The following is a 19610-nucleotide window of genomic DNA, read 5'->3' as shown; positions in this document are numbered from 1 at the left end:
ATGGATTACTTAGAAGGTTCACAGCAGCTTACACAGTGACAGTAAAACTGAAAACAAGCAGCGATAACAGAATATACCTACTGCTGATAGCATGAGGTTTTTTTGGTTTTGGTCATGCTGGGTGGCATGCGGGATCTAGTTCCCCCACCAGGGACGGAACCCGCACCCCCTGCATTGGGAGTGCAGTCTTAATCACTAGTTCACCAGGGAAATCCCTGATAAATGGTTTTGTTAAAATGGTTAAAAATACCTAAGAACTAAAAATCACATGTTCACCCCCACTTCTCAGTCACCACGGTGGTGACTCCAAGACCAGAAGCAGTTACAAAATGGACAGTCCGGGACTTCCGAGGCAGTCCAGTGGCTAAGACTCCATGCAACCAATGCAGGGTGCGTGGGTTCGATTCCTGGTCAGGGAATGACCAGGAATTTGATTCCCGTGTGCTGCAACTAAAAGTTTGACTGCTGCAATGAAGATCAAAGATCCCACGTGCTGCAAGTAAGACCTGGTGCAGCCAAATAAAAAGTAACTATTAAAAAAAAGACAGTTGGAGTATTACAGGCTCTTACCTCTGTATTCACCTCATTTGATTTATTACACATGTCCACAAACTGATTTCTTTGAAACTTGGGTCTGAGGAGTGACTTCTTTAGGGGTGAGGCTTCTGTCTAGGTGTAAATAACTTTGTGGACGACAGAGCTGGCTCCCCTTCACCTGGTGTTGACTGGCTCTGGCCCTGTCCACACTCCAAGCCTTTCAGGTCAACTCAAGGCAGGTGGGCAGACAGTGAGCAGAGACAACATACCTGAATCAGATGATAAATCATGAAAGTCGCGATCCCCGCTCTCCTCCAGTCAGGATGGACAAACAGAAACGAGATATAAGCTTCGTTGTACTTCACGTCAGGGACCATGAAGCCGAAGGCGATGATGACTTTCTTATAGAGGACGACGACGCTGAAGTCAGGGTACTGCAGGCACTCGGACAGGTCGACGCCTATGGAGAGAATCAGTCAGCCCAGGTTCTGGGATGAGTGAGCGGCAGGCTGTTCAGTCTGTGCTTCAGCTGCACCTGCCTGCTAAAAACACCCAGACTGCAGACAGAGACACCACTGCAGACACCACACATAAATACCAAAATTTGCATCATCTGGTCTGTGTACACATGTTAAAAGAAAAGAAGTGGGACAGGGTGGGTAGGAGAGAGCACACAGGCTGGAAGTGGACACAGCTGGCTTTGCGCTTGGCCTCTAGGCCATGTGTGCCAGCTGGCACATACCCCAACGCCCTGCCTCAGGTGAGATGAGAAATACCCAGACCTGAAGGGAAGATCTGAGACCGCCCAAATCGTCATGTTCTTTACCTCATACACAGACCACTGACAAGCTCTTTGGTACAAGTGTCACTTTTTACAATAAAGGAGTTAAATATCACACAATTCCACGCTTATTGTCTGGAAGCCACCTTGAGCAGAGGCAGGAAGAGGCAGACACTCCCAGAACATTCCTTTCAGCCCCATCCAACCCCCCTACTACATGCACTGACATCCTGACAAAATCTTATCCAGCCCCTAGAAGACATATTATTTCCTTTACATTTCAAAGCAGAGCCACAAAGAACATACTTACATTTAGCAATGATAGAGTATTCCTTTAATCAATGACTTCAGAGACTATATATAATATGGTTATGGTAAGGCTGATAAAATGACATATCGCATTGGGTCTATTATTTTCAAAGTCTGTGATTGGGGTTTTTGGCTTTTTAAAAACAACTCTTGGCTGTACTAACACCAAGGACCAGTTAAGTAAACAAAGCACACAGAATTAAGCAAACATCAAAAGTGTCCAGACACACCCAAGCCACCAGCCTGTGGTGCTGATGGGTATAACCTGGGATCTTGATACATGTGGGAGATAACAGGGTGAACCGTTTCTTCTGAAACCAGAGACAAACAGAGAAGAGGAACAAATGGCACTGTTTATTGCTTTAACTGCTCGCTTCTGTGTGGATTACAATATACTGTGGAAAATTCTTAGAGAGATGGAAATACTAGAGCACCTGACCTGCCTCCTGAGAAATCTGTCTGCAGGTCAGGAAGCAACAGTTAGAACTGGGCATAGAACAACAGACTGGTTCCAAATAGGAGAAGGAGTACATCAAGGATGTATATTGTGACCCTGCTTATTTAACTTATATGCAGAGTACATCATGAGAAATGCTGGGCTGGAAGAAACACGAGCTGCAATCAAGATTGCCAGGAGAAATATCAATAACCTCAGATATGAAGATGACACCATCATTATGACAGAAAGTGAAGAACAACTAAAGAGCCTCTTGATGAAAGGGAAAGAGGAAAGTGAAAAAGTTGACTTAAAGCTCAACATTCAGAAAACTAAGATCATGGCATCTGGTCCCATCACTTCATGGCAAATAGATGGAGAAACAGTGGAAACTGACTGACTTTACTCCTTGGAAGGAAGGTTATGACCAACCTAGATAGCATATTAAAAAGCAGAGATATTACTTTGCCAACAAAGGTCCGTCTAGTCAAGGCCTATGGTTTTTCCAGTGGTCATGTATGGATGTGAGAGTTGGACTATAAAGAAACCTGAGTGCCAAAGAATTGATGCTTTTGAACTGTGGTGTTGGAGAAGACTCTTGAGAGTCCGTTGGACTGCAAGGAGAGCCAACCAGTCCATTCTAAAGGAGATCAGCCCTGGGATTTCTTTGGAAGGAATGATGCTAAAGCTGAAACTCCAGTACTCTGGCCACCTCATGCGAAGAGCTGACTCATTTGAAAAGACCCTGATCCTGGGAAAGACTGAAGGCAGGAGGAGAAGGGGACGACAGAGGATGAGATGGTTGGATGGCATCACCAACTCGATGGACATGGGTTTGGGTGGACTCCGGGAGTTGGTGATGGACAGGGAGGCCTGGCGTGCTGCAATTCATGGGGTCGCAAAGAGTCGGACACGACTGAGTGACTGAACTGAACTGCTTGCACTTCCTGATCTTAGGAAAGAAAGAGATGTTCATACTTCAAACTGTCTATATGAGCAGACAAACTGAATGAAATCACATGAGTAAAGGTTTTGGGGTCACATGACACACACACTAGTTTTAAAAACTGCTGAAGTGAACGATACGGAAGGTGGATCTGCTGAGCTTGGATAGGGAGAACATACCAGGCCAGAAGAACTCCTGACACATGGAGTTTATGGTTGGGATGTGATTTGGCCGGACATAGCAGTAATCAAGAGGGGCGTCTGGCTCCGGCGTCCAGTGCGGGTCTCCCCTGTGCAGGTGGGAGCGGATCTGGGAGAGCAGCTGCAGTTTGGGTGGCTTTGTTTCATAATCACGCCTCCAGAACCCAGAAAAGAAACACACAGAAGACAAGGAAAATACCCATTACTCCCAGCCATTTGATTCACAATGCTCCTTGATCTGCTGAAAATTTTAAATTAATTTGCACTACTTTATATGTCAGCCCACTTAAGAGCTACAGTATTCTTCTGGTATGACACTTAAAATTATCTCTACTAACATTCGTCAGACAAGACCTACTGGAACCTGCCAGGAAGTCCACTAGTGTTAGTGAGCCTTAATGAATGGACTGCAGAAACAGAAACGGCTTCTAATTCCACCCTCTGACCCAGGACAGAGCCCGGGGAGGAAGGCCCAGCTCCGCCTGGACAGCCGGAGACCCTGGGGCAAGGAGCAGGCTTGTATGCTGACCCATGGGTCTTCCCCGGGGGAGGGTGGGGGGCTGGGCCGGGAGGACACATGACTGGGGTGGCAGAGATAACTGTCAGTCATGTGCAGCCCAGTGCGGGTGGGGGTGGGAACTCTCTGGCCATCTCATTGTCCAGGTGCTGCGTACATGGGATATTCATCATCAGTCCATGGACAGGCCCCACCGTCCCCTGGTTTCCTTTTGCAGACAACTATGTACAATTTGAAATTTAAAATAAAACAATGAGTATGATAATCAGAATGAAATCTCACAGAGTTGACTTATCTCCTTGCCTTGTATATTTCTTTCAAAGGGACCAACCTTTCTATAATAATATACAGTGGAAACATGCTGCATATTGTTTCAGGACAAGACTAGACATAGAGCAGAGGCCTGGTCCTTGCCAATGCCAGTTCACAGATCTGGGGAGGATGGGGCTGGCTCAAAACCCAAGCGCCACTGCTCGTGCCACAGCTCTCCTCTGTGTACCTGATGTAGGGTTTCAGGATCCGAGACGTGTATGGGCTGACGATGCTCTGGTCCACAGCCATATCTTCCGATCCCACCAAACGGTACAGAAACTTTGTGCTCTGGTGCCGGAATCCTTTCCTGGATGGCAAGGCAGTCTGTGAGAAAGACAGACCAGTTATACAAAAATAAAATTACTCAAAGGGCTGGTTTCATTTCTACAGATGAGTAGTACTTAGAACATTTTTATGTGTCAGAAAGTAGGTCTTTCTGCAGGACTTAATTGGAAAATTTAAGGTTCATAAAAACTTCATAGGTACCTTTGCATAAAACTTGATATGAGAACCTAATTGCAGTTTAATAGTTTGAAGGCAAAATAGTTAAAAAGTTTTTTTAAGTTATGTATAGCTTCTCCAAGTTTCATGTTGTCTATAAGGCACCTTGAATCTGTTCATCAAATATCAGTCAGCCCAAGCATCAGGTGGGTCACACACACATGCACACACACACACACACACACAGCTCCTGTCTCATGAAGGGTCTCTGTTACCATGGCAGAAATCACTGCTGCATGTGTACATGGATTTATTATAATATGTCTCTACTGAGTAAATCTCACAAAAGTAGGACTGACGTAGATTATTATCCCTACAACACAGTGTGAGCAGAGAGGACTGACCAGAGGGTCCAGGAGACATGGTCCCTGCTCCCCACAGGCCTGCAGATGCCTCCTCTCCACATAGGGCTGCTCAAGGGCCCTCGGTCATGTCATAACAGAACACGGACAATTAGGTTTCATAGCAAACAGCTCAGATGGAAGATTAAAAAGTACATTTACAAAGCGGTTTGCCAGGGGTTGGATGAAGTTTAGAAACCTGAGTTGTTTTTGTAGAATCAGCTTGCTCTTGGGCTAGAAAATAACTTTGTTGGAAGAAGAGCATGAATTCCTTTCTTAATAATTTTGCTCTGATTACTTCCCCAAACTGGACACCAAAACTTTCAGAGGCCAATCAACTCTGAAATTCTGCCAGGACTTTGTGAGTTTTCAAGTGAAATTCAAATTTGGGGAACAGTTTCCAAGTACAGCCCGTTTCCTCCTGAGCCTGAAGGCACACCCATCTCCTGTATCAAAAGGCGAAGTCAATGTCCCCTCCTCTGGAACCTGGCAGGCCTGAGGTAGGCCTTGACTGGTCAGAACATGGCAGAAGTAACAACATTCTGGGACCTCTGAGCCCAGGCCATAAGGGAGCTGGTGGCTTCCTCCTCGAGTCCAGCTGCTGCGGTGCCTAGGTGGAACATTGGAGGGCTAGTGGCCACATGTAAACATGCTCTAGTGGACCAAACTCCAGCTAAGTGGAGCCACAGGGTGCCCCTTCCTTCAGCTCATGAAGTAGAAAAATACCCAGCTGAACCCAGTCAACCCACAGACTCAGAAGAATTAGTTATTGTTTTAAGCTACTAAGTTTTGGGGTAATATGCAACTTGAGAACAGGTAACACCAGCCACTGAGCCTGTGAACAGCGTCAAGTCAGCATGTGGAGGTGAGGTCTGTGAGACCCCGGATATGCACAGTCCTCACCCTATCTGTCTCCCTGGCTTCCACACCAGGTTAACCATCCTTAGCTTCTGCCTGGTCCATGAACTACCTCTGCACCCTACTGGGCTCCTCCCTGCCACCCTCATGCTACCCTATCCATCCCCACACAAGGCCAGAGCCCACTTTTAAAAACTAATAAAAGTCACCTTCCTGGTCTGAAACTCCTACATGGGTTCCAGCTGTGCATTCAGAATACGATACAGACTTCTGTCCCATGCCCTGCAGGATCCACAACCCCATCAGCCTGGTCCTCTGCCATTAAGACATTCCCACCCCACGTGCCAAATGAAATTCTGCCTCGGGGTCTTCCTGCCCTGAACCTTCCTGGACGGGCTCCTCCTGCAGATCAGGACATGGTTCGAGCATCACCTCCAACAAAAGGTGCAGTCCACCTCCCACCCCCGCTCCCCATGGCACTCACGTGGAGGAAACGTCCCTGCTGGTTCAGTACTGTCATCTCCCTGCTCCTGGTGTCGGGGACCTCCTCTGTCTTAAGTCACTGTCTAATCCAGAGCCAGGCCCTAACTCCCTTCAATTCCATGAAGGCTGAGAGGTGAGGAAGCTGCAGAAGAAAAGTTTGAGGCTTATAGAGGTTTAAGGTTTATGAGGTTTAAGGCAAGAAACCATCTGTTTCCCTGACAGAAGTGCAAGTGCTGATACAGAAGCTGTGGCAAGTCATACAGAAGACTTAGGTGAGATAGTGACAGAAGGTGGCTGCACCAAACCACAGATTGTCAATGTAGATGGAACAGTCGTCCACTGGAAGAAGCTGCCATCCAGGACTTCAATAACTAGAGAGAAGAAGTCAGTACCTGGCTTCAGGCTTCAAAGCTTCAACACACAGGCTGACTCTCTTATGAGGAGGGGCTAATGCAGCTGGTGGTGTTAAGCTGAAGCCAGTGCTCAACTCACCGTCTCATTTATGCTCCATCTACACAGCCTGTGCTTTGTAAATGGAACAACAGAGCCTGGATGACAGCACATCTGTTTTCAACATGGTTTCCTGAATACTTTAAGCCAACTGCTGAGACCCAATGCCAAAACTGAAAAGCAGACAGGAAAAAACCGCCCACCCCTCCCCCCACCCAGAAAGGAACAGAATATCTAAAAACTGTGGTGTAACTACTAAAAGTGTAATATATGCAAAATGAGAATAGCAGGAGGAGCACATAGGACAGAAGAAATACCTGAAACGATAACAGCTGAGAATTTCTCCAAGTTAATCAGACACCAAACCAAAACCACAGATCCAAGGAGCTCACAGAACGAGGAGGATAAACGCTAAGGAGCCTATCGGTCACCTGTAACAAAAGGGCAGAGGTGCCGATGAAAGCGAAAGCACTTAAAGTTTGTAAATACAAATAAATATAAAAAACAAAGAGAAAACTGTGAAAGCTTCCATGGCATAGGAGAATAAAAGAAGACCACCTACAAAGAAGCAAGTATTAAGAATGACAACGCAGCTCCAGGAACAAGCTGATAGTTAAGTGATGATGAAAAATGTCAACAGGGGAAAAAAATGACAATTTTATATCCAGCTATACTATCATTGAAATGTGAGAGTGAGGATGTTCTGAACTTCAAAAAGACCACATTTTAAGAACTGTTATAAAAAGTGTTTCAGCAAGAAATTAACCTGGAAGAAATGATGGGAAGTGAATGAAAAGTTTAAGTTTAGTGAGGTTTATTATTGACTAAATAAGCAACACAATGGAAAAAAGGAAAATGAGAGCAGGCAGAGGTAGTTTTTTGTTTGCAGGGCGAGGATCACATGTAATATTAAAAAAATAATACAGAAAAAGAAATACGTGTCTTAAGACCTATAAAAAGAATAAAAATGGAACATATGATTTTCTCTATAGAAAAGCATCAACGTCACATAGACTGTTTTCTCTGACTACAATATAATCTGATTAGAAATTAAATCAATTACTAAAAGAAAGTATAAAATTCTCATGTATCTGAAAACTAAGAGTTATTTAGCACTAAATTACTCTTTGGTTAAAGAGGAAAGGTTAACAAAAATTGCAAAACACTAAATACTGAAATATAGAAAAGTCACATCATCTCAAAAGTCATGAGTAATGGCTAAAATATCACAGGGACAGTTACAGCTGTGAATATACTGATCAGAGGACCAGAAGGCAAGTGGATTGAACAAACCCATTTACAGCTGCTCCCCTAGGTAACTCTATTAAAGTGATACTAATATTCCAGGTTAAGATGGGGTATGAAACACAAACATTTAATTTTACTTCTTCCCAAAACCCCACCACAACTATAGAAACAGACTTTAAAGACAAATACACAAGAACAAAAAGATCAGAAGACACCACAGTAACTAGGAAGCAGATAGATAAAAATTAAGAGATTTCAAGCCAGAATCTGGAGCTGGCTTTGGGTGAAGTGAGAACCAGCCCAATCTGTACTGCAGAATCCTCTTACAATGCAACTGGCAGCACCACTTTTGTCTGGCACCAGGAATAAGGAAGGCAGAGAACTAAGGTGCAGGTAAAAGCACGAGCTGGAATTGAGACTGCCGGGAGAAATATCAATAACCTCAGATATGCAGATGACACCACCCTTATGGCAGAAAGTGAAGAACAACTAAAGAGCCTCTTGATGAAAGGGAAAGAGGAGAGTGAAAAAGTTGGCTTAAAGCTCAACATTCAGAAAACTAAGATCATGGCATCTGGTCCCATCATGACAAATAGATGGGGTAACAGTGGAAACAGTGTCAGACTTTATTTTGGGGGGCTCCAAAATCACTGCAGATGGTGACTGCAGCCATGAAATTAAAAGACGCTTACTCCTTGGAAGGAAAGTTACGACCAACCTAGACAGCATATTAAAAAGCAGAGACATTACTTTACCAACAAAGTTCCATATATTCAAGTCTATGGTTTTTCCAGTGGTCATGTATGGATGTGAGAGTTGGACTATAAAGAAAGCTGAGCGCCAAAGAATTGATGCTTTTGAACTGTGGTGTTGGAGAAGACTCTTGAGAGTCCGTTGGACTGCAAGGAGATCCAACCAGTCAATCCTAAAGGAAATCAGTCCTGGGTGTTCACTGGTAGGACTGATGTTGAAGCTGAAACTCCAATACTTTGGCTACCTGATGTGAAGAGCTGACTCATTTGAAAAGACTCTGATGCTGGGAAAGATTGAGGGCAAGAGGAGAAGGGGACGACGGAGGATGAGATAGTTGGATGGCATCCCGACTCAATGGACATGGGTTTGGGTGGACTCTGGGAATTGGTGATGGACAGGGAGACCTGGCGTGCTACGGTTCATGGGGTCGCAAAGAGTCAGACACGACTGAGAGACTGAACTGAACTGAAAAGCTGTGTGCGGAGCAGCAAGACCCCTCAGCAGGGCTGTGCCCTCTGAGGCTCCAAGGAACAACCTATGCCAGGCCCTTTTCTCGGCTTTTGGTGTGGCCTCAAGGCCTGTGCTCCTCAGCTCTGCAGACACACCACTTGAACCACTGCCTGGGCCATCACAGGGCATCTCTCCTGTATGTCTCTCCTGTTCTTGGAAGGACACCAGTCATGCTGGGCTAAGGGCCCACTTTGCCCCATGCAACCTCAGCTTAACTACCTGTATCTGCAAAGGCCCTATTTCCACATGAGGTCACATGTACAAGCACCAGGAGTCAGGACAATACACACGTTTGGGGACACAATTCAGTCTGCATCAGTGACCCACAAAACACATTAAGTCTGTCTTCTTCTGGAAGCCTTCATCTAATAGAAGCATGCTCCATCCATGCTTCCCACACTGTTTATGGATAGAGTTCAAAAAGACAGAAGGAATGGTTAACACTAAAAGTCACTACACTAAGAGTGACTAAGAGTTAACACTAAGAGTCGCTTCCTCTGGGGGAGTGGGCAGGCTGCAGAATTAGGTGGTTTTAATGCCCTGTTTCTTAACCCATAGTAATTGATCTTATTAACCTCCAAACTATACCTGTATGTGTTCTTGTATGGGTACGATGCCTTTCATAATTTTAACAGTTAAGTATAGGGGTTACAAGGAACAAAGAACAGGTGACCAGATGACAGCAACAAAAGCATATGAGTAAGTGGCAAGTGACTAAGACCAGGAGAGCCCAAACCTAAGGTGGCCGTGAGGACAGGCCAGAGCCAGTGCCTCAGGTCAGCAAGGACATCAGGTCCAACAAGCTGAGGGCGGGCAGGGGGCCATAGACTGAGGGGTCTCTTGGGTCAAGAGGTATTAAAGCTCCAATGACACTTCTGCCATCCACATACAGAAACAACCTCTCCCTTCAGGGCAGACCAGATTCTCTGGAGGCTCCAATGAGAAATTCTGATGCAGCCAAGGGTGGAAGTTCTGTCCAGAAAACAGGGAGAGTCAGGGGAAGTTTAACAACTGCATGGTCAGCTCCTTGCTCTCCCCACAAGGTTCCTAAGATGCAGGCAGGCAGGTTACGACTTCCCAGGAAGGAGATCCAGCTGAAGTGAAGGTCTTTGGAAACTACAAACCCAGAGACCGAACCCAGCCTGCTTTCGTACATACTGTTTCTGGTGCACAGTGACGCCTTTCATCAGTCGTGTATGCTGCCCTCATACCACACAGCAGAGCTGGCTAGTGAAGTTACAGTGACTTACTCTCTGACCCCTCAGAGAAAAGGCTTGCAAACCTCTGGTCAAGAGGGTCCAACAGCCAAATAACAGGAGTGCTCCAAACAGAAATAGATGCCAGGAAATTCCAGAACTCAAGAAAGAGCATTTCAAATAGAAAGGCCCATAGGCAAAGGCCCAGCACCGGGAAGAACAGCCCCACATACAGTGCAGTGCTGCATAACCAGAATACCAGTAGCAAAGTCCACACCCAACCAGTGTCCAGAGAAGACAGGTAAAAGGCCAGACCACCACAGAAGAAGACAGGAAAACATGCAAACAGTCCAGACACGCAATGCACAAACAACCAGGAAACAGGAGAATGTTCTAACTTCACCTGTAATCAAAGAAATGCGTCCAAAAAACAAACAAACAAACAAAAAAAACAAGACTTCATTTTATAGCCATCAGAATAGCAAAATTAGTTAAGGAATGGTTAGCAACAATGCCAGCAAGACACAGGGAGAGAGATTGGCTGGCTCCTGCCATGGGAAAGTGGAGTCCAGCACTTGTCGTAGAATCACCTGTCCCTGGAGTGCTCACACACCAGTGTCCTCCGGCCAGGTGGACACCATGCTGACCCACTACTCTTCCTGCAGGGCATCTCCTAACTACACAGATGAAACCACGCCTTCACTCTTGCTCAGCTCAGTGTCCAGTACACTGGCACACTGTACATCCTCAACAAACCTGCCAATCAAAGCTACAACCCAGACCATGAGTAGCCGCCCTCGGAGACTAGGGGATATGAAGAGAATGTCTAGGTTCTGTCTAGAATACCCAGAAGGAAAACAGAAACCCAAACTCAGATGTATTCAGGAATGTTCACATCGGACAATTAAAATAAACACAGCCCAGTAGTCTTTGCACTTCTCCCCTCACTGTTCTTCCACTCTCCTGAACGCACCAGGGAGCTGCAGTCCCAGGAGTTGGAGAGCGAGACAACACCCACCTGGTACCGGTCAAGGATTCTGAAGTCCTGACAGGTCGTCCTGTACGTGGCCTGTCCAGCCGGAAGCCTGGAAACTCCTCCATCTTTGGCTCCATAAATTCCGTCCACTAACAGAAGCGCAGCGTTCACGACCTGGTCCAGGTCAAAGAGCGGCAGCCCCCGGTCCCTCTTTGCCTGCCGGACGATCAGCTTCCGCTTCAGCCGCCGGGCCTCAGGGGTCATGGCCACGGCCCCAGGACAGGCCTCCAGCCGCCTGAGGAGCAGCTTCTCCTCATAGATGCTCACAGGGGTGAACTTGGGCCCCTTGGGCTTCCGGTCCTTCTCCAGCACAGGTTTCCTCTTCTCTCGAGCCCTCGTCTGCAAGGACGTGTTGGAGTCTGTGTCCTCACTGTCAATGTCCATCCTGTCAGGCTTTTCCTCCTCACTCTCCACCTCCTGCTTGATCTGCTCGGGGGCCCTGACCTTCTTTCTGCCCCCAAGCCCTGTCCCTGAGGTGGCTGCGCCGGCAGGGGGCGGGACGTACTCCATCCCAGGGTCTATGACACCGTCTCCTTCCATCTCATCGTCATCTGTGAGGAACGGAAAGCAAGTGAGGAAATGTGGCCCCACTGCCCCCCAGGGAAAGCATACTCACTGCCCCAAGGGCCACACAGGCCCTGAGGCCCCAGAACAACAGCTCACCATGAAACAAGGCCTGTGGGGGCATCACATCTGGAATGAGGTCGGCTTCCGAAAGCAGGCTGGGTGTGGCTGAGTGAGAGGCCGGGGTCCCTGGGGCGGAGAAGTCCAGGGATGGCGAGGGCGATGGGCTTGTGAGTGGAGTGCGGTCCGAGGAGCTCAGGGACGAAAAGTCAATGACTTCTCCTTTCTCGAGAATCATGTCGGGCCTGCGGCCTCGGCTGATGAACTTGACAGGCGTGGAAGAGCTGCTCCGGTCAGCAAAGCCAGCTGCCTCCTTCTGGGCTCTCCTGATATCCTTGGCTTCCTGAGTCCGAGACCTTTTCTCTTTCAGTTCCATGGCAGATTCCACAGGATTCCGACTCGCTCGCTTTCTAAGTCCCTCAACAGTGATGATGGGATCTAAAGTTGGTTTGGAGGCTGCTGGTTGAAGAACAAAAGATCTAAATTTTTAAATATCGATTCAGCATTAGCTACTTTTACTAACTTATTGTGAATATACTACCATAGAAAGAGAAATGTTCAATGAATGCCCTGAACTAAGATTAAGATTTCTCTTAACCAAGAAAAAGGAATTATAATGCAAATACAAACCCTTCCACACAGTCTTTCACTTACTAGAACTGGTAAAGGTTAAAAGTTTAGAAACTGGGATGGCTTAGGGATGATAAAGAACCTGCAATGCAAGTGGCCTGGGTTAAGTCCCTGCGTTGGGAAGATCCCCTGGAGAAGGGAATGGCAACTCACTCCAGTATTCTTGCCTGGAGAATTCCATGGACAGAGGAGCCTGGCGGGCTACAGTCCATGGGGTCACAAAGAGTTGGACACGACTGAGTGACTAACACTAAAAGTTTGATAATGCTCAGAGAGCACAGGGGGAAATGGGTATTTTCATGTCTTTTTTGTAGAGCATAAAGTTTATCACATCTTTTTGGAGGATAATTTGGTAATATGACTAAAATTTTGAATAAATATATGCCCTTTGATACAATAACCTATTTCCAGGAATTTATCACAAAACATTGGCCAATGTATATAATTACAGTATTGTTTAAATAACAAAAATGACAGAAATAACCAAAATGTGCATCAACAGGGTAATGGTTTAGTTATCATGCAGCTACTCAGTGAAATGCAATGAAATAAAAGAAACAGGATAGACCTACATGTACTACTATGGGAAGATGGCCAAGATATACTTGGTAAGTGTGGAAAAATTGGAGAAGAGGTAATACAGTACGAACCAGTTTTGTTTTAAGAAAATGCTTAAAAATACAAAGAAGACTTCTAAAAGCACTCACAAGAGACAACAGTGGCTCTGCTGAAGTTAAGCTGCGGGAGGTGGGAGAGGGACTTTCAGACCTTATAGCTTCAATACTATGTGATTTATTCCCAGTTACATTGTTAAAAAGGTAGAAGTTTATTATCAAAACAATTTTAGATTTAAAAAATCAGATCAATATGTGACAGTAAGCAGCTACTATTAGTTTTTTATAAGTGAAAAAAGCCATTATGATTAGGTTACAGGAAAGAATCGTTATGGCTAATAATGAAATATTTAAGAAGGAACTGCTGATACCTAGAAGTTGCTTCTGAATAACTCAAGGGTGTGGATGGGTGGGGGGCTGGGAAGAAGCACCCAGGGGCCCAGATAAATGAGATAAAAGATTTCCACGGTTAACAGCTAAAGTAAAGACAAAAGTGTGAAGGGATTCACTAAATGACTCTCTTCACATCTGTATATTTAACATTTTCCATACTAAAAAGGCTAAAAACATAAAAAAAACTTACTGAAAATAGACAACCTTTCAGATACCAAAGGAAATTTATAAAGTTGCTAAGTCGTGTCTGACTCTTTCGTGACTCCATGGACTGTAGCGCACCAGGCTCCTCTGTTTAGGGGATTCCTTGATTAGGAAGTTACGAAATTTTTTTTACAGCATAAAATATTTATTTACAGCATAAAAACCTGTGTTAGAAGAAAAGTGTGGAGCAGAGCAGCTCCAGGGAGGCCACGGTGCCTACCTAGTGAAAATGGGTCGTCTACACTGGCATTTCTGGGCTCATGACAGTACCTTTCACTTTCAGAGCGGAGGCAGACAGCTTATCTCCCTCGGGTTTCAGGGTTGGGGGCCTGTTGTGGACGAGCTTCCACCATCCTGGTTCTCCGAACTCCTGAGCTCCCGAGCGGAAGTACATGGGGCTCCCCACACTGAGGCAGCCGGCGACCGTGCTCCACCAGGTGGAAGTCTTCTTCCTGAGAGAATTTTAAAATTATTGGCTTTACAACTCTCTCCTTACCTAGATGGTGCAGTCTCTGCCTCCAGGTCTGGGATGGGCTATGGAACCTGCCTCTTTGAAGGAACAGAGCTCCTCAGGTAAAGGAGAGGCAGCAGGGTCTGTATGGCTTCAAATCCCGTCTCCACCACCCCTTCTATTAACAGCTGCCTCAGGTTCCTCATCTTTAAAATCAGGATAATAAAACTTGCAAGGCTGCTGAGAGGATTAAATGGAATAATGCCATAAAACAGAGCTCATAAAACACTTATCAGAATCCACACGATTATAGAGTTCCAATTGGGAAGATCCCCTAGAGCAGGGAATGGCAACCCACTCCAGCATCTTTGCCTGGGAAATCCTGGTGGGCTACAGCCCATGAAGTCTGACACAACTTAGCGACAAGACAACAACAGGCTAATTTTATTTAACTAACTGCTTTTATATATGGGGAAAAGGAAATGGGAACCCACTCCACTATTCTTGCCTGGAGAATCCCAGGGACAGAGGAGCCTGGTGGGCTGTCGTCTATGGGGTCGCAGAGTCGGACATGACTGAAGCGACTTAGCAGCAGCAGCAGCTTTTATGTATCAGTTAAACCAAGTCTCAGGAAAGCAAGCAGGAGAGTCCTTAGCCCTGGTAAGTGGTTCATTTTACCCACAGAGTCAGAGGCATCCCTCATTCTGCTACCTGCCTTCACGAAGCAGAGGAATAAAACTATATGGTATGTCCCACAAACACAGAGCTGAGCCTCGGGGGAATAACCAACTCTAACCAAATCCCCCACCCCCCAACCAAAACACAACAAGCATTTAAAAATAACTACAAAAAATTAAAAATAAAAAAAAATAAAAATAACTACACTAGAGTATATACATCAAAAATTTTTAATACGTAAAATGTTAACTGGGGCTTCCCAGGTGGTACAGTGGTAAAGAATCTGCCTGCCAATGCAGCAGACACAGGTTGGATCCCTGGGTCAGGAAGACCCCCGGGAGTAGGAAATGGCAATCCACTCCAGCATTCTTGCTGGGAAATGCTGGTGGGCTACAGTCCATGGGATCACATAGAATTGGACACGTCTGAGCATGCACAGCCCACAAAATGTCAAGTACTCAGGTTCCTGTAAAAAACTGGTCTATTATTTAAGGAAAGTGTTCTATTTCTACCTCAAAACATAAACCAATGACCAGAAATCCTGAAGAATTTTCTTTAATACAAAGGCCAGTCTAACAGATGGAAAATACTGCTGAAAAGGAAAAGGAAAAAGGTATCCTTAAGAACAGAGATATACTAGACAAATACAGACAAACCAAAAGAACCCCACAAAAAAACAAAAAGACTGTAAAGGGCCTAAGCACTGAGATGGCAGAGTGACTCCCAGCCTCTGGCCCCAGAGTACCTCTCTTCTGCCACCATCTCACCTGGTTTTGAAACTTCCAGACCCCCACCCAGAGGTCTGACCAGTGGAACCCACTCCAGAGGTCTCTGGAGCTCTGTTCACTTTTCTTCCCATTGTCCTATTTGGCTTCAAATCCCTCTAGTGAATTTCCCACTTCAGTTATTGTACTTTTCAGTTCCAGAACTTCTTTTTTATTTACTTAGGTTTTCCATCTCTGATGGTATTTCTGTTTCATTCATACCTTGTTGCATGACGTTTCCCACCTCTTCCTTTAGTTCTCTGGGCATCTCTAAGCTGTTCTAAAGTCTTTGACTAGTAAATCCACCATTAAGTCCTTCTTTAGGGATAGTTTCGGGTTAGTTTATTTTTTCCCTTCAAATGGGTCATACTTTCTGGTTCTCTGTATTCCTTAGGGTTTCTCTGTTGAAAACAAACATCGGACATTTGGACATCAGTCTTTCTCTTCTTTCCCCAGGGTTCACTGGACATGATGGCTTCAGGTTGTCTCTGTGCCAGAAATCAGCTGGACCGAAAACTCAGGGTCCTCTTGGCTCACGTCTAAGCCTGTGCCTTTCCCCGGGCATGCATGGAAACTAATTGCCCCTGTATAGGCAGTTGCTTTCGAACATCTGCAGTCTTCAATGTCTGGCTCCAAAAGAGGGACAAAGAGGAAAGTGAAGGTGGGGAAGAAGGTGCCAGCCCTTAAGTTCCTTTAAAGTCAATCCAGCCAGAGGGGCGGGGCCTGCAACAGTGCCGGGAGGTGCAATGACAAAGGCTGCCAACCCCTTTGTCAGCACTTCTGTGATCAGAAGCAGCAGCAGGAGATTAGAGCACAGATATGATTGGAGGACACGGTCCTGTATGTCCACCCAGACCCCACACTGTGCCAAGCTGCTCCTGGAAGGCATGTGCAGCTGTCTGTCACGGGGCTGAAGGATGTGAGGTCATTAGACACTACTGTACTCAGAGCTAAAATTGACCAAATGGACTATAATTTATGGTCCAGCTTCTTCCAGAGGACAATCCACCAAGTAGAACAGCACTGACCATGAAAACCTGCCAAGATCTAATTTTATCAGTTTTTTCCCTTCCCTGTCCCTTACAAATGGGGTGTATTCAGTTCCATAAATAGACCTATATAATTAAACTAAGACAACAGATTTCCTTTCCTTAAGAAAAAGAACCAGTTAAACTGTCAATTCTTTTCTTAGTACCACTAAATATCTCCAGAACAAAAATAGCTCCTTTTGTAAAAAGGCACTGAATCTATTTCTCCTCATGGCAGCCTGTAGACAGTCACCTCTCCCTGATTCTGCAGCAACTCCGGCACAGCTGTGACTTCTGGGCATCTGAGGACATGGGCGAGGACAGGCACAAACTCCCCATGCCCACCTTTATCGTGTCCATATTGCCCCAAATCTGCAGGATTCGTGCATCTCACCCAAGACTTCAGAAGGCAACTAACAATCACAGTCTCAAACAATCCGCCAATGCAACTGCCAACTTGCTAAATCCCTGAGAGCAATGAAAATCTTGCTCGATGCACATGTACCTTCAGCTTCAATGTCTGGTCTGGATGTCTGTGGTCCGGCATCCCTACATCTGATGACCCAAGGAGCGGGTCACAAAGGAAGGGCAAACTCAAAGCATCATGATGAAAAAGAGTAATAAATGTGGAGTAGGAAATGGCAACCCACTCCAATATTCTCCCCTGGAAAATTCTATGTACAGAGGAGCCTGGCAGGCTGCAGTGCATCGGGTCACAAAGAGTCAGACACAACTGAGCAGCTGAGCACCCAAAACATATGGCTTACAATATACACGTCCCATCTTCCAGGGAATGCAATATACTTCATATTAAGTCAGATCTCCAAAGTGTCTGTATCTATTTTTTTAACTTTTTATTTTATATTTGAGTATAGTTGGTTAATAATTTCAGATATACAGTAAAGTGATTCAGTTTTGCATACACATGTATCTATTCGTTTTCAAATTATTTTCCCAACTAGGTTGTTATAGAATATTGAGCAGAGTTTCCTGTGCTATACAGCAGTAGGTCCTTGTCACTTATCCATTTTAAAAATAGCAATATGGAGCTTCCCTGATGGCTCAGTGATGAGGAATCCTCCTGCCGATGCAGGAGGTACAGGTTCAATCTCCAGTCCAGGAAGGTCCCCCGTGACAAAGCAACTAAGCTCATGTGCCAGGACCACTAAGCCTATGCTCTAGAACCCAGGAACCACAACTACTGAAGCCTGTGTGCCCTAGAACCTGCACTTCGCAGCAAGAGAAGCCACCTCAACAAGAAGCCCACTCATTGAAACTAGAGAATAGCCCCTGGTCACTGCAACTAGAGAAAGCCTATGCAGCAACAAAGACCCAGCATAGCCAAAAATAATAAATAAACAAGTAAATTTTTTTAGAAAAGACTAACAAATGAATAAACCACATGCATGGGAATCTGCCTAGACTTGGCAAAGTGTTATGAATGCCAAAAAGTACACAACGGTTTCTACCTTCCAGAGCTAATAAAGACAAACACTAGTAATTAATGAAGAGCAACTTCAATGAGTCCAGTCAATAACTGCTATTATTTCTCTTCTTCTGACCTCCTATAAGGCACTGATTCTAAAAGGACATAATAGTCCTCTGTCCTCAAATTAGTCACCTACCCAGCTATTACGCAGGTTCATTTAATCAAACTCTGTTTTTCAACAGTCTAAGAATCTGTTCAAACATCTTCCTGCTCAGTAGAAATCAGCAGTTTCCTCCGGATGTAGGGTAAGAAGTATGGAAACCTACACTTATATGCTGGTAATTATACCCACCTCTGCTGAGATTATTAAAGTGAAATCATCTTGTGGATTAAAAAATTCTTAGGAACTGCCGCAAGTGTATACGCTCAAGCTCTAAAGGCTTGCATTAGGCTGTCTTAAGTCGCGTGTATTTCGTTCTTTACATCTTCATTCAAGGATAAGACTTTTAAAAGTCACATTACCTATTTCCTAGTAGAAAAGTCCAGTGTTTCTCAATAAAGGCGCAGATGTCTTCCTTCCACCGGAAATAGCCCTGCCTCCCGCTGCCTTCCAGGGACAAGTTGTACATCGCCAGCACGACCACCTGGAACACAAGTGCACAGGTTGGGAGAAAAGGACCAACAGGAGGAACGTTTGCTGTTTGAGTGGGCATCAAGGGAGGGGAAGGATAACACCCTGCGGAATCTTCAGTACAGAATTCTACTTCCTGTTTGCTTTCCACAGATGAGCATCACTTAGCCTGTAATCACACGCACTTGCTCCTCACATCACCAACGCCAGGCTGCTGTGTGGCTGAGCTGGTGACGAGTAAGGACTGTCCCAAGCATCCCCATCCCCATCCCCTCCATGATTCAAAGGCAGCACTAAATGCTGGGTTAACCACAGGCATCAGAAGGCCCCAGGGCCTGCTCCAGGTGGCGTTGCTGACCGACAGTGCTGACCTTTACTAAATATTCTGAGCATCACCCCTGCAGATACATTTCCTAAGCCCTTCAGAGGCAGAAACAAGAGACTATCAGAATTTCAGAACTGAAGACAACGTGAGGTACCATCTACTCTGGGTTTAGCCTTTCTCAGCCATGGCCAACTTCTCCCAAGATGGAACTGGCATGGACAAGGGCCAGAGACTTGACAGGCCTGGCTGCCCTGTTTATCCTCAGAGAGCATGACACCCCCAGCTCCACCACATCTGGCCCAACCATGTATTTCACAGGTAATGCATTCATAGCCCCAAATGGAGAAGTACTTTCTGGAAATATAAATAACACACTGTATAGAAGAGAAAAGAACAAAGAAGAAAGTAAAAATCATTTTAAGTCC

General features: G+C 45.5%; 1 protein-coding gene and 1 long non-coding RNA gene across 3 annotated transcripts in view; both read right to left on the bottom strand.

Annotated features, from left to right (window-relative positions):
- KAT14 (lysine acetyltransferase 14) overlaps positions 1-19610 on the bottom strand; it is a 28299-nt gene that overhangs the window by 4730 nt on the left and 3959 nt on the right. Inside the window, exons 3-9 of one of the 2 annotated variants that reach the window (XM_027976729.3) lie at positions 18752-18873; positions 14150-14331; positions 12078-12497; positions 11397-11965; positions 4226-4362; positions 3189-3364; positions 807-997 (exon numbers count right to left, since the gene is read on the bottom strand). In XM_027976729.3, the coding sequence (XP_027832530.1) occupies positions 807-997; positions 3189-3364; positions 4226-4362; positions 11397-11965; positions 12078-12497; positions 14150-14331; positions 18752-18873 (1797 nt within the window). The remainder of the gene's footprint in view (positions 1-806; positions 998-3188; positions 3365-4225; positions 4363-11396; positions 11966-12077; positions 12498-14149; positions 14332-18751; positions 18874-19610) is intronic. The other variant, XM_027976730.3, reaches the window with a different exon arrangement.
- Positions 5973-11382, bottom strand: LOC114117575 (uncharacterized). The gene is made up of 2 exons (XR_003591199.3): positions 6989-11382; positions 5973-6363 (listed from the first exon to the last, which is right to left on the bottom strand). It is a non-coding gene; the product is annotated as an uncharacterized LOC114117575 (long non-coding RNA).

Source organism: Ovis aries, chromosome 13 (genome assembly GCF_016772045.2).
Source record: "Ovis aries strain OAR_USU_Benz2616 breed Rambouillet chromosome 13, ARS-UI_Ramb_v3.0, whole genome shotgun sequence".
NCBI lineage: Eukaryota > Metazoa > Chordata > Mammalia > Artiodactyla > Bovidae > Ovis > Ovis aries.
Note: the sequence above shows the minus strand (reverse complement) of the source record. Positions and strands in the feature narration are given on the sequence as shown.